This window comes from Sesamum indicum, linkage group LG10 (genome assembly GCF_000512975.1).
Source record: "Sesamum indicum cultivar Zhongzhi No. 13 linkage group LG10, S_indicum_v1.0, whole genome shotgun sequence".
Lineage (NCBI taxonomy): Eukaryota > Viridiplantae > Streptophyta > Magnoliopsida > Lamiales > Pedaliaceae > Sesamum > Sesamum indicum.
Window position 1 is genome coordinate 3,311,786 of NC_026154.1, and position 16,210 is coordinate 3,327,995.

The 16,210-nt window shown below is 30.0% G+C and overlaps 1 protein-coding gene across 1 annotated transcript; it reads left to right on the forward strand.

Moving 5' to 3' along the window:
* On the forward strand, positions 14,453 to 15,762 carry LOC105171821 (myb-related protein 305). Its single transcript, XM_011093062.2, has 3 exons — positions 14,453 to 14,703; positions 14,920 to 15,049; positions 15,133 to 15,762. Exons 1-3 carry the CDS (start codon positions 14,550 to 14,552, stop codon positions 15,575 to 15,577), a joined length of 729 nt encoding a protein of 242 aa, XP_011091364.1. The 5' UTR covers positions 14,453 to 14,549; the 3' UTR covers positions 15,578 to 15,762.

Genomic DNA, 16,210 nt, shown 5'->3' on the forward strand with positions numbered 1-16,210 from the left:
TGTAAAAAAAGTTATATTGCTCTTTTACTATTCTAAAAAGATAAAAAATAAAACTGTCAAAATATTCAAAATTACAAAATCAAAAATATATTTAAATCGGGATTTCAATGTGAACTATTTTTTTCTTCGGTTTTTGTTATTAACTTCACTTCTCTGATCCAATTTCAGGATTTCAAGTAAATGATCAAAACTTGAATATCCTAACATGTAAACAAACTTCGTACTTGTGCAGTGAACTGTACCGGTTGGAGGAATTAGATGAATGAAAGATTTCAAATTCATATAACGGAGTTGAAACCTATCACTACTATATAATATAATATATTAATTACACTTAGACCCTCTTTAGAAATATGAAATATATTTTTTCTCAAAAAGTCTTATAATTTTACTTACACCTCTCTGAAAATTCATTGTGTACATCTGAACCACTTTCATTAAGGTTTGGACGAAAAATATTGACGTTAGAATAAAAAAATAATATGTTTTTTCAATTTTAGCCCTCAATATATGAACATTCACATGTAATAATTTTATATTTATACAAGAAAAAATATAATGATGTTAACTTCACTCTATATATATTACATTTATCTCTTTATAAGGACAAAGGGCACATAAAAATATTAAATGATGGGTAAAATTAAAAATTTATATAATTATTTTTTGGTAAGGTCAACATTTTCTGTCAAAACCATAACGAAAAGGAGTAAGGTGTAAATGAAAATTTTTGGAGGAGTAAGTATAATTTTAAAACTTTTTTAGGGGAAAACGTAATTTTGCATTTTTAGAGGATTTAAGTGTCATTAACCCCAAAATATAAGTCAAAATGAGAATTCAAGAATTTGAGATTATTTATAGCCTTAAATTATTCAAATGAGTTTAATGAATTTATTACTGTAAATATAAAATTCTTAATTTTAGATTAACTGATCCAAAAACAACGTTATATCATTTTATGTGAAAATTAACAGCCAATTTCTCGCACTGGTCGAGTAGATCATATACTTTTATTTGCAAGTTTTGTCCTTTCACCAAAGTGCGAAAAGATAATAATAAAAAAAAAATATAAAAAATAATTAAATAAAGGGATAAATGTAGAATTGGTACCATAATATAGGCCACTTTACAATTCAGGCACTATACTTCTTAAAATGAACAAATTTAATACCATAATTTACAAAAGTTGCAATTATTGTACTTTAGTTTATGATTTGGCACTTTTGATACCATGCCCTTCTTTTAAAAATATCATTTCATCCCCAAAAAGTTTGAGATTTCGCAAATCTAGTCCCATTGCTTGAAAAATGGTATCCGTACTTATAAAAAATCCCGATCGTTTACTGTGTGACATGTGGTGACCTTGCCTAGTCTCGAAAGCGCAACTCTTCGTAGGGAGTGACCTCTAAGGGACTGGATAAGAAGCCATCGGTTCCAGATTAGCAAACTGATAGTTGCCTTCTATTAGGACACCCCAATTACAAGGGACTAACGGATAGTCTGGTATCATAACTTGTGTTAATATTATTTAGATATTTTATCTACTAACGGATGAGACTTTTAAGAGAACAGAACCTGATGAGAGCTCGAGTTACAATATGAATACTTTCAAACTCTGAAAGATCAAAGATGGAATTTCTTTATGAAAATTCTAGAAAAATGGAAAAGATTACTTCCAAACACCGAACTATGGTTCGAGTGACAACAACGAGTATTTTCAAATCTTGGAAAAGCAGATAAAGAATTTCGTCCTTAGAATTCTAAAGAAGGCCACAAAGTCGGATCCCGAACCTCTTACCGAGGAAGAATAAAGAAAATTTCATAAAACTAGTGGAGTTGAGGTTGAAAGGTTCTGTGAATATCGGATGGGATAATACCCCAGAAGACACCAAAACCAGTATCCTTGCAGGAGATTCAAACAGTAGCCAGTATTTCCATGGAGCTCACAGGTAATATGATGGAAATGCAACTTATTCCAAAAGAAATTTTTTTTGAAAAATTAAGTAAGCTTAGAACAGAGAAAGTTGTTACTATGAAATAGATCCATGTAGAAACTATTGAAGTAGTGATAAAAAGTTCAGCAATACATTTATCTCTAATGGATAGAAGAATCAATAACTTAATAGATAGTTGTCTTGAGACAAAGATAGGTAATTTATATGTAAGAAAATTAATGTTTGATATTCATCGTAGGATCGCATACGACCTAGCAGACCAAGATTTCAGTAGAGTCTTGACCCTTCATCAGAAATTTTCTACTACTCTTCAAAGCATAATAGATTGAGTATTTCAAATCTTTGTAATTTTTAAGGTTTCAGTTTATGGGAGTTTCCCCGACAAGTCAAGTCCTCTTTCATATGAGCGGCTAAATGGTTGTCTCTTTCAATGAGAAAAAATAATATCTATGTAATATTTCATATATTTTTTCGATAAAAGTTAGGCTTCTGTCACTTTATTGTCCGAAATTCTATTAAGTCCGTATATTGGAGTGTCTTCTATGCCCAAAGGTAGGAAATGAAATAGAGTTGTATTGTTTGTTAATGAAGGAGCCAAGTGTGCGGACCATCTGCTGCGATAGTGTGGTTGAAAGAAGTTCGTAAAATCAAGGACTTGAATACCCGGTGGCTAAGTAGTAAAAAAGGTACTAAATTGACACTTTTAAAAAGTTTAGAGACCAAAATGAAAGTGAGGTACCAAACTGCAAGTCTCTGTGATATTAAAATGCAATTTTCTCATTAAATAAACTATTCTAAGTTCATATTATGGTGGTTGACTCCCCACCTTTTGCAGGCTAAGGTCAATCTTTTTGCTGCAATTATTTCGAAATTAAAGGGTTTCACAAAAGCTAATAGTGAATATGTGGGGTGAGATATTTAAATTTTTTAGGTTTAATGACACTTTAACCTTTATAAAAATAAAAAATTATACTTTTTTCGTAAAAAAGCTTCAAAATTATATTTATACTCTCTTTCAAAAAATTACTGTTTACACTTGACCCTCTTTTATTAAAGTTTGGACAAAAAATGCTGAAATTAGTAAAAAAATGACATAAAATTTTAATTTTACTTATCATTTAACATTCTTATGTAATAATTTTGTACTTATAAAAAAAATTGTAATAACATTAACCTCACTCCATATATATATATATATATATTATATTTATCTCTTTATAAGTACAAAAATATATATAAAAACATTAAATGATCGACAAAATTAAAAATTTACGTAATTTATTTTATTACTGTTAGCATTTTTCATCCAAATTAACGGATTTTTGTATGGTTCAATTAATCCAACACTTGATTATGAGATCCACGCCATCATTTACACCCCTAAAGTATAAAATGTAATAAAAATGTATTTAACCCTTTCAAATTATATTTTTAAGTGATTCGAAGTAAACCATTTGATACTTTATTTTAGTTATTTTTAAGTTTGAAAATTTTATATCATTTTTTTTTAATTTTTAAAACCTCATTTTTTTCTGAAAAAGAAAAATTTAAATCTTGATATCCCAAATCTCCTCTAGGACATCTTGACCGTTGCCACACACGTTTGATTGGAGGGAGAGAACGACGTCGTTTCACCCCCTTCTACGCTGGGTGGCGGGTAAGCGTGGGGTGGGTAGGGGTTACTTTCATTATTTTTAAAGAATAATTTATTTTTATAATTTATAATTATACATATAATATTTATTCAAAATTGGTTAAGATCTAATGCTGAGATGAATTGATTAGATCCTACGACTTTTATACACTCTAAAAAGATCCAACAGTCATTACAATAACAAATAACATATAATAGGTAAGGGCATAATGATACTTGATGAAAAAATTAACGTTATTCGGTGCATTTCACGGACCATGAGCAACGACATTAAAGAAAATAAGAGGCTTTACTGCCTATTTCTTAAACACCTAGTAGTTTTTAGTTGAATTTTAAACACATGGGAATTTTATACGATTTAACCTAAATTCTTCTTCATATATTCATACTATATCTAACGAAGCTATTCGCAACAACAGTAAATTGTTGGTATATTATATTAGTAATTATTAATTAATTATACATATTTGGTATCGATAATTAATATATATTAATTATTGATAATTAAAATTCATGATATAATTATAATCGATTTAGTGCAAAAACTGAAAACTCAATCTATGCATAATTCTTTTTTTTTTTTTTTTTTGAATTTGGTAATCTATGCATAATTCAACATCACATATGATGGTAGCTTTTGGTCGTGGTGTTGGCGTAATTCAAAGTACATTGAAGATAAGAGTGAGCTATGCGCTTTTAGCTGGAGAATATATATACAAAACCATGAATGCTTTACACCACCAGCCGAAATATATTACTTTGACTAAGGTTCAAATTTTATCCAGATTACACCACATTGGACTCCAGATAATATTAATAATTATCCTAGGTTTTTAATTAATAATACTGTGGGATAATTACGTACACTTTTCTCTTTTAAAATTTGGTGTAGTTATACGTAAGTCCCATGTGGGTTTATTTCTATCTAATAAATAAGTCCCTTTGTCTGTCAAAATTTATTAAGTTTGCTGATATTAAAGAAAATTCGAATAAAGATTTAAATTTACCACAGATTAACTTATTACTATTTATTGTAAGTCAAATACATCTTTTTATGATTAATTACCCTCATACGTCTTTACATTTTAATGCATGTGATGAGGTATATCTTCACAGTTATAAGGGTAGTTGAGTTTGCAAAAAAAGAAATTGTTTGACCTGCAATAAATCAGTAGTAGGTCAATCGAGAATAAATATCAACTTTTGATTTAATTTTTTTTGTTAATCTCAATAAATTCAGTGAATTTTTGACTAATCAAGGGATATATTTGTCAGACAGAAGCAAACTCCATAAGTATTAGATGTAATTTTTCAAACTACATGGAATTTATATGTAATTACATCAAATTTTCGAGGGAGGAGAGTGTAATTATTCCTAATAGTATTTATGTATATAATTGTGATGAAGTGATTTGTTTTTCCGTCTTCATAATTGTGATGAAGTGTCGTTTTTGCCCCTTTTTACCTGCCTTGATAACGACAAGCAGATTGGAGTTGCCAAGGTTGTAGTCAAAGGAACTTGTTGTTCGACAAGGTTTTAATGGCTGATTCAAATCCCTTTTGTACCTAACCCCAGGAACTTCAAAGGAGTGATCGATGGTCGTCACAGTTTCACGGCCTGCAATTCGTGCGCATGCAAGTTTGTTAAAATATTAATATTAAATGATTCTCATATTTAAAAACGACATAAACTTTTAAATATTGTAGATTATTTAATAGAGCCGTGGGCTCAATTTTATAGAAAAAAAAAGTTAAAAGTTTATTAAAATAAAAAATGGATAGCATGTATAAGAAAAGCAAAAATAACACATAAAAATTAAATTGAATAACATTTGGGCAAAAAAGCACTTCGAAAATAAATTTAACTGGTCGAAGACGGTTTTATCCTCATGTATTAAAAAGATACTATTGTTGCTTAATAATTGCACTTTTTTTTATATAAATAACAAATAATTTTTTTCTCAAATTATTACATTTCATATTTATTTTATAAATATTTTTTCATTTATATTAATAAAATATTAAATATTAATAGAAAAATTGAACATTTAATTCAATAATGCTCCAATAAACTAATGTAATTGTTCATTCATAAACAATAATAAATTTGAATGATAGGCAAAAAAGATATATTTTTTATTAATTAATCACAATAATTTAATTGATATTGTTCTATGAATAACATCAGATAATATAGCAAATAAAATATAAAAACTCTGAAATGTTAAATATGTGTGCATACATTTCATTAGTGTTAAAAGAAAACTTTAATATCAACTTTAGATGTACAATTTTAAAACTAAAGTAAAAAAATAAAATAAAATGAAAATTATTATAATAAGAGTAAAGAATTATAAAAGAAATTGTATTTATTTACGAAAAAGTCCAAGCAGTTAGTGGTGCTTCTAGCTTTTGACTTAAAAGTGTGTTCCTTTTTTTTTTTTTTTCTTTCTTTCTTTTTTTACAGTTTTAGAAGCAGAAGTTGGTAATCAAAATACCTTAAAAGTGAATTTTTGGATCAAGAAGTTGAAAAGTACTTTTCAAAGCTCTCGTAAACACTCCCTAAGAATGGTCTGACAATGGTCTAGGAGATATAATTTACTTTTTCAATACTTTGTAGAACTGGGTAATTCGTCTAGAAACCTATTATTAATGTGTGATGCCTATCGTAATTATTTTCTCAAGTCCAATGACAAAATCCTACCCAAATGTGAGGCAAGTGAACAGATCCCCATTCTCTCGTACTAGCAGCCCCGCTAGTCTAAATACAAATTCCAGACAACAAGGGCCTTGACCCTTAATCAACAAGCTCAATTATCAAACAACAAAGCCACTACATCAGCTGCATTGCACATGTCACGACCACATCATCCTAAAAGACCGCCAACAAGGACCTCGTATCTAGTTGGATTCGGTTGTTTGAAGCAGTAAGTAACCACTTCTCTAAATTCTCGGTTGATTGGGCAAGACTCTTTCAAATTGTCATATCTCCTAAAAGATAACTCCAAATCATAGATATACACCATACATACAAACTTGATATCCCAAGAGCTCCTAGGATATCTCAACTGATAGAAATATCTTGAAACTCCTATATATATAGAGGTCCAAGGTAAGTAAACTTCACTAAGCACATTTTCTCCCTCGAACAACAACGATACATACAACTTATCTTTTTTCTTGCACTCTGTACTTAGATTTCAACTCTATTTTTTATATTCAAACACTCCATCTCCGATTATACAATTTATTCACCACAATCTGACGTTTATTCAAGTTTTCCTCATCTTATTTTGCTAATTATACTTTTTACTTCAACATTGAATTACTAATCATCATTTTACAAGTTAGTTATTTGATAATTTTAAAATTTTTTAGAACATAATTCAATTTTTATAGTACAATTAGACACCGATAGCATCAATATAGATTGTGGCATAAAGAAACCTAGGTTGAAGATAAGCTTGAGGGGGTCATGGGGGACATAATTCTAATGGAGATAGGGACTAGTGTAGCGGGAGAGCTAAATTTTTATTATTTTGGCCATTGATTCAACGATCGAAAAGTGGGCCGCAAAGTCCAAGGCATGAGATGAAAATTATAAAATTGCATGGAGAATGCTTGATATGATAATTCCTCATCGTTAATGTTGTTTAGAGGCTCAAAAACATGTTCGGATTGTGTTGTTTTCAGTAGAACAAGGCATGTTTAGTGAGTTTACAAGTGATTGATACTTTAAAATGCGATAATTCAGTTATCTCAAAGTATAGCGTCTTGAGGTATTTATAGGGCCCATGTGGGTACTGTTGTCTGGACCACGTGTCACCATCAGAATAATAGACATTCTCGATTGGACGGTTCTCTGCGTGTCGGGGACTTCATTTACAAAAATGGGTCTTATGGGTTATCCGACCCGTTTTTAGGAATGCGTGAAGCCAGAGCTACATAATGACTGAAATACCCTTCATTGGATTTTTCGCCATCTATAGTTATTGTAGGTTCATACCTATTAGGATTTTTTGTGAAACTTAAATATTAGATAATAAAGTTCTTGATTCAATATTAGAATTCCAAAACTTGTGTGAAGATCCGAAGTACTAGTAGATCCCAACATGCTATGTCTATGTTGGGGAATTGGAGGTGGCCCTAGAGTTCATCCAAATACCTTCCTTAAAAAATAGAGTTGATAATAAGAAAGGGCTCAGGGATATATAGTTCCTAATGATAGGAGTAAGCCTCGAGTTCCCTCTTCAAAAGGATAGAGGGAAAGAACAATGAGCACTATTGATTAATAGGCACATGGCATTTAATGGCGGTCAGAAATTCTATTTTAAATCAGATTTAATTAAATTAAAATTAATTATATGATAAGTATAATATACTGATTATGTGATTGATGTATAATTCATAAAAAAATGATCAGATCACATAATATGTATATTACACTTGAAATTCATTGGAGTCAGCCAAACCCCCCATCTAGACACAAATAGCGTTCACACAAAAAAATAATTATATTACACTTACTTTACGATTGATTTGATTCAGCCTAATCTAATTTAGATACAAATTTTACTCTACCATATTCACTTCTATCAATATATACTACACTAAGACTAACAAAATTTCCAGTTTGATTAATTATTAGTAACAAATATTTAAGAATAATTAAAAATTTAATCTTTAATGTTACAATAATAACTGTTGTGCCACAGTAGTGATTTTAAAGTTAAAGTTTAGTTTAACAAAGGAATACAATTATTGTTACTAATAAATTAATTTATAAAAAAGAATTGGGAAGGCAAAGTTAGGGTTAGATGTAATTTCCGTCCGGTATTTTTTGTTATTTTGATGTTTTAGTTTTTCAAATTTTGTAGGATAACAAATAGGTCCTATAAACTTTTAATGTTTTTGTGATTTTGATTTTTCAATCGCCGAAGTTTGAAAATATTGCCACGATACATGCTTTATTGATTTAGGATTTTTGTTTTCATTTGGTCAATTTCTGCCAGATGGAAGCCTATTTTTGGTCCTGTAGTTTCTGTAATTTGATGTTTTAGCCTTTTATCTTTCTAAAATAGCAAACAGGTCATGTAACTTTTAATTATTCGCGATTTTGGTTCATTAATAATTTGACAATGAAAACAAAAAAGTCCCAAATTGAAATAAGCACGAGCGGCACATACTTTTATTTCGGCAACATTTGCAAACTCCGATAACTAAAAGATCAAAATCACGAAAAACTTAAAAGTTACAAATCTATTTGTCACCCCAAAAAAATAAAAGACTAAAATGTTAACATATAAAAGATAAAAGACGAAAATTATATTTAATCCGACAAAGTTATCACTTAACAAGATCAACTCGTCGGGAACTGCCTGATAAATCTTGATTAAATTTCACCAAGCAAAGGCTGAGATGAACAAGACAACAGGGCAAAGCAACATCTCAGCCTATATATGATGTTTCTGATGATTGTCCGTAAATTCCGATCTCCGTCGTCAATTTGAATACGCATGATCTTACTCCCCTGTCTACTACATACTAAACTCTGCAGCAAAACCCTTAATTCTTAAATAATTAGAAACTAAGGTTTCATCATGTTATATGCGCAGATGTTATTACACTGTATAGTGGATATTATTTAGATTTTATTAATCTGTTATTATTGATCAGGGTATGATCATTGTAATTTATTTTTATTAGGTATTGATAATTGACAAGAATGATTGTAATTGAGTTTTCTCAATTAATAATAATTCATCATCGTTTCAAATAAAAAGAATAATAATTAAATATTTCTATCAGTGTCCGGAACAAACAAATGCATCTCCTATTTCACTTAAATGTCTCGTCAATATTCTTTGTACGGGATATCTAAGTCTTAAAGCTGGCATATAAACACCGTCAGTTCCATCACATACCACAATGTTTTCTACATATGAAAACCACCAACAAAATGTAAAAAATGAAGGCCACAACCCTTAATCCACCTCATCTTTTTCTACACAATTCAAAATAAATTATTTTGCATGCTCAACATTTTGATAACATAATTAATTAAAAATTACAATCTTATTTATCTGATCAAATTTTTAATTAATTTTAATCTACATAAATCCCATAATCAGTGGTAGAGCACTGAATTGGGAGGGAGACAGCCGCTGCAAAGATCAGATGCTTCTCAATAAAATTATAATAAAGTATAGAATAAATAATACGTCCCAATTAATTTATATATATAATAGGATTCAGTAAATCCATCGACTTGGATAATTTGGGATTATTATATACAAAAGCTAATGCTTCTAGAACTGCCGTGGCATGTCTTTACATTCCCTAATCTCAATTTAAATTAAATTAAAGAATATTATGTTATAAAATATTATTATTTTGTACCCGGCATCTTCACTAGTCACTTCTTATCCTAATCTACTTCGTACCACTCCAAAATATTTGATGTAATTTTTAGCTATAACTGTTCTAGCCTCGTCTGCAGAAATAATATTTAATAGTTGTTGTGTGGCTCGCAGTTAATTAATATTTATTATGATTTTTTAATTAATTACCCGTGACAAAAAGTTATTCTTGTAGTGGTAAATATTTGTGAGTTCTGACACTACAAAAAGAATTAATTTTTCGCTACAATATAAATCATGACCATGACTTGCAAATCATAGTAAATCAATACAATTAACCACGGTGACAAAATCAATGTTTAAAGTCAATATTTTTACCATGATTAATTAATATTTATCATGGTTTTTAGTTATATCCAAAACACGTTATATGATTTTTAGCTATAGCTAATATTTTGGCATCGACTGCAGAATTAATAGCTAGTAGCTATTGCATGTGCAACTGTGGTTAATTAGTATTCATAACGATTTTTCTCTTTTACTCATGGTAATTAACACTAGCAAAAATATGATTTTTCACTGCGGTTAATCATTATAGCCACGGCTTGCAACGACCACTAGTCATTGTTTTTGCAAGTGTGGCCAAAATATTAGCCATGTCTAAAACTATGGCAAATGTTTTGGGTATGGCTAAAATCCATGACGAATATTGATTAATCGTGGTAAAAATTTAAGTTTTTGCTTTGATTTTGTTTAACCGTGGTTAATAATATTGATTAACATGATTTTAAGCCGTTGTCATTTATAGTATAGCAAAAATTCAATTTTTTTGTAATGTAACTATGACAAAAAAGTCATTCTTGTATCGAGAGATATTTTTAAATTTTTAATTTTAATAGTAATATGTCATTAATTTTTCAGTAGCAATTGTAATTTTTAACACAACGATAAATACTCGATCGAACGAACATAAATTAACATAATCTCTAAGATAAAGGAAGCATTTTGAGTTCTAAAAAAATAAAAATAGGAAAGGGTATTGAGATATATACATAAATTAAAGATTGCATATGATTTTCCACTTTGCAAGTCCTTTTCTGGACTGTTGAACCACTAAATATTGCATGTCTTCTTCCTTAGTGCAAAGTGTTCTTTTACACTTTTTGAATGATCAATTCTCCCTCTCTCATGTCCGTACACAACACGGATTCTCTATTTTTCTAGTTTTCTTTTTTTTTTCCTTAAAAAAGAAAGAAAGAAGAAAAAAAAAGAAATCGTCACAAGATACGATTAATTTGTGAGTGCGCATTTTATGAATTGGTTATTCTTAGGATCTAAAATTTGTTCTTGGAGTTCGGATATTATCCTCAACAAAATGAATATATATATATATAGATATATATATATACACACACATATATGATGTGAGAAATATACGAGCAACTTTAACTTGCAGTTTGAGATCTTATGGCTCGTGGATTGATTTGAGTATGGAAGTGTTCGTGTTGAGTTTGGAGTTCTCTTGTAACCTTGACATTTGTGTGCCAGTTGGTTTAGTGAACAACAAGAAGACGTGTAAATGACTGTATATATATATATATAAGTATATATATTAGTATCAAATTCGTGCTATACAAAGTTATATATATACTATTTGTTAAGGTTCAAGAGTCTAAAGGAAGTCACCTCTCACTGACGGTTTGTGATACCACAATATCATAATTTTAAAATAATTATACTCTTAAATATTTAATTATACCAATTTAAATATGAATTATATTTGTTTCAAATGGTCAACGTCATCTGTAATTGCTATTGTATTATCATGTTTATCTTCTACTCGCACTCATACTCATCACCTGCTCTCTGTTTTTATTTTTGTTTTAAAATTTATTGTATCTATTAAATTATATACGCGCAAGTATTACGTGTCATGATGGCTAGTTACACATATACAGGGATTATTACATCGTCCCTTGAGGATTTGTGTAATTACACGTAGACTCCTTGTGGTTTGAAAAATTATATCTAGTACCACTGAGTTATTTCCTGTCCAATTATAAATAGATCCTTTTATTAGTCAAAATTCAAAAAAATTATTGATCTTAGCAACAAAATTGAATGAAAATATTTATGCCCCCAATTGACTTACTACTGACTTATTGGAGGTCAAATAGTTTTTTTCTGATCAAATTACCTTATAAGGTTGAAGATATATATATCTTTTTAGATGCATTAGTGTCTGTGAATATGTATAAGCATAGTTTAGTCATGAAATATTTGTTTGACTTGCAATCAGTCAGTAACAAGTAAATTGAAGGTAAATATAAAATTTTTATTTATTTATTTTTACCAAATGAGCTCCGTAAATTTTGACTGATGAAGATATTTATTTATTAGACGAAAACAAACGTCAATAATACTAAAGGGTTAAATATATTTTGCACCCCTGAACTATGCATATTATCTCGTTTACACCCCTAAAGTATAAAAGATAACAAAAACACCCCTAACAAAATAATTTGGAATTGATAGAAACAAAATGCCATTCTCACTTACCCCTATGTATTTTATTTACTTCTTAAATTATATTTTATTAAAATATCTCCCCCAAACTATTTTTAGTGATTTAAAATTTTAGTCACATTTTATTTTAAAAATAATATTTATAATTTATAATATTATAAAAAAATATATTTATAAATTATAAATTTTTATTCAATTACATGTCCACGTAATAAAAATATATCATATCATTACTTAAAAAAATACAAAATACTATATTAATTATATTATAGATTTGCATATTTTACTGAATATATATATGTTCGATGTAATATTTTAAATTTGTATTGATAATTTATTTTTTAAAAAAGTTCAATATATAAAACAACACAAGAAAAATTATGTAAATTTTTTACCGTTATGTAAAAAAGTATAAGAGCTATAAATTTATGGAGTTTGTACAAATTCTATACTCAGTAAAAAAATCATAAATTTCGGGTAGTATTTATTTTAAATAAAAAATTTATAATAATTCAGATTATATTTAAGAGAATGATTGTAATAGAGATATTTTAGGGGTGTAAATAATAAGGGCATTTTCGTGATAAAAAAAATAGTGTATATCATAAATAAGGGACTATTTCGTTACGTTTTACAGTTCAGGAGTGCAAATACACTTTACGCATAGTTTAGAAGTGCAAAGTATATTTAACTTTAATACTAAATATAATTTTTCAAACTACGAAAAATCTATATATAATTATATTAAATCTTAAAAAATGACGATCCATCCATATGTGTATGATTGCTCTTGTGAATAAACTACAAGTAAAGCACTTCACCTAAAGGTGCGACATTAATTAGCACCACCTGTCTACTAATGACGTATTAAGAACGTGTTATTATAATAATAAACTGTCCTAAATGCCCATAAATAGTATCAAAAGAATCATATTTAAAATTAAAACCAGGGTGATTATGTCCTCCTTAAGAAGTAAGCAAATCCACAGCTGTTGAGATCCCATTGGCCACACTCCTTAAAGTATTAGCCACCCCCACTTTCCTTTATTTTTTTATTGCCAATATTAAGAGAGTGGTTTAATTCTTATGACGTCTACCATGTCTAGATGCACAACCCTTACCTTCTACATGGCCTTTCTCAACCTCTACATCAATATTCGAGCTTTTTCGTTATTTTCAACGATCATCCCATCTAAAAATTTAAATTATTAGAGAGAATAAATAATTTTATTTTAATTTTTTAATATATTCTTTTACTGTGAAAATTCTGCACGTGAATTTTTACGCCGTTACAAGGTAGTGATGAGTTTCACGAGCTCTAAACCTGGCCCTAAGCTATAGGAAGATTGGCCGCTTCAATAGTGTATCGAGGGTGTCTTTTGAGTATATCGAATCAGTATAGTTGTTCTTCTTCTGACACAGCAACGCAATTTCAATCAATATAGAAGTGAGACAACAACATTTTTTTGTAAATAGACGTCGACAAAATTCGAACTTAATATCTCTTATTTACTCTGATCCTGATATCATGCTAAACATATTGAACCTTGTTACCTAATGCCTTGGCAAATGTTCTTTTGGTTTTCCTTAATTGTCATTGATTAAATATTTAAAAAAGATTTATTTTTATGGTTAGTATACGTTTTGCTCGTAATTTTTTAGGGTAATGTAATTAATTCTTTTATAGTCGTGTATAATGAAGGACTCTCAATTATGTTTTGCATTCTTGAATTTATTGTTTCATGATCTTATCAATATATAATGTTATGATAAAATTGAATGACATATTGTCAATATTGTTGTAATAAAATTGTAAGGTGTTAGTCCTTATCACGGTAAAGGATTCTATTGGGGTATATAAGTAATTTTGGCATGATATGGTGGGCAGATAGGGAGTTGAGTGATGCATTGAAGCAAAGGCTGCTAGCTAGAGGGCCAATATAAATATGCAGCAAACACAAGCACCTAATGTAAGGGAATGTACAAGACAACATATATATATATATATAGTTGGAAAGAATACCAAACAAGCATACAAAGATTATTCTTCTAGATATGTATTGGGAAATAATGGCTGAAAATAGGGGGTGGGGGCTCATGGAAGAAGGCTGGAGAAAGGGCCCTTGGACCGCTGAAGAAGATAGGTTGCTTGTTGAGTATGTGAAATTGCATGGTGAAGGTAGATGGAACAATGTGTCTAGGCTTGCAGGTACTTAATTTGTGTTGTTTATGAACTGTTTCAAAGCTTATAATATGATCAGAACGATGATCGTCTCAGTTTTGTGAAATTTATGATCTGATTAGAACAACGATCGTCCCCATTTTGTGAAACTTATGGTCTGATCAGAACGACGACTGTCCCTGTCTTGGTTGAGCCCTGAGGGTACTTGATTATGACTCTATTGGGTTGTTTTTATTTTGACAGGGCTGAAAAGGAATGGGAAAAGCTGTAGATTGAGATGGGTGAATTACTTGAGGCCAGACCTCAAGAGGGGGCAAATAACCCCTCATGAGGAGAGCATAATTCTTGAGCTGCATGCTAGATGGGGTAACAGGTATCCTTTATTGTCTTCTCTTCGATTTCTTTCTTCATTAAACTTTTTCAAGAACTAGGTTTCTTGAACCAAAAACATTGTAGGTGGTCAACAATTGCAAGAAACCTGCCTGGAAGAACTGACAATGAGATCAAGAACTACTGGAGAACTCATTTCAAGAAAAAGGGCAAGCCCTCCTCCCAAAACGCCGAGAAATCACGGGCTCGTCTTCTTAGGCGGCAACAATTCCAGCTGCAGCAGCAACAACAACACCAGACCAACACAAAAACGATCTTGCCTTCTTTTGACGAAAACGACAACAAGCTGCCGACTTTCACTCAGCTGATGAGGCAAGAAATTGTGCTCCCAAGCACATCCGACGAGCAAGGGCTGCTTTACTCAATGATCAACAGCTGTGCAGCCGTGCCGGAGCAGGCCTCCAACGAGGATATGCTCATGTGGGATGGCCTGTGGAACTTGGATGATCTACATGGGAATATCACAAACAGGGCTTATTACCAGCCGGCTTTAGCCTCGAATTTCTGTTGAGTTTTCATACGTAACACTTCTGATAATCTCCCACTTTCGTTGTTGAACAAAAACATCGAAAACCAAAGATGGTTTTCAGGCTTTCCGGCTTATGATTTCATGTTTTTGCAGCAATCTCCAGGCTAATAAGTAAGTTGTATTTTATTAAGGCATCTGGAGTGGTCTGGCTTATCAAGGAACTGCTACCATGTTTGAAAAATCTTGGCAACCATCATATAAGATGGAAATTCAATAACATCTGCAAGAATTTTGTCCTTCTAATACTTTTGGTGCTGTTCCTTCTTTGCTTAATTTGAAGCAAATTGAGCAACGAGTACATATTGCGTCAAACGGAAGTTCTTATTCAAAACAAGTTTAGTCGGTCTTCATATTGTACACCAATTACACGAAAAATTTATTAAACTTGTCATGTAATTGCTTCAGACCAAGCCCGGATCTAGTGTGATTTCTGATTGCTTGTATAGTTAAAATTCAAAGTTAGGCTAAAAAGGGTGAAACAATATGAGGTAGTAATTTCAAACAAAGTAATCATTCAACAAAAAAATCGATATTTTTACTTATATTTTATTGTTTACTTTTATTGTAAATCATAATAGAACTAATTTAATTATTTATAGTTGTATTTGAAATATA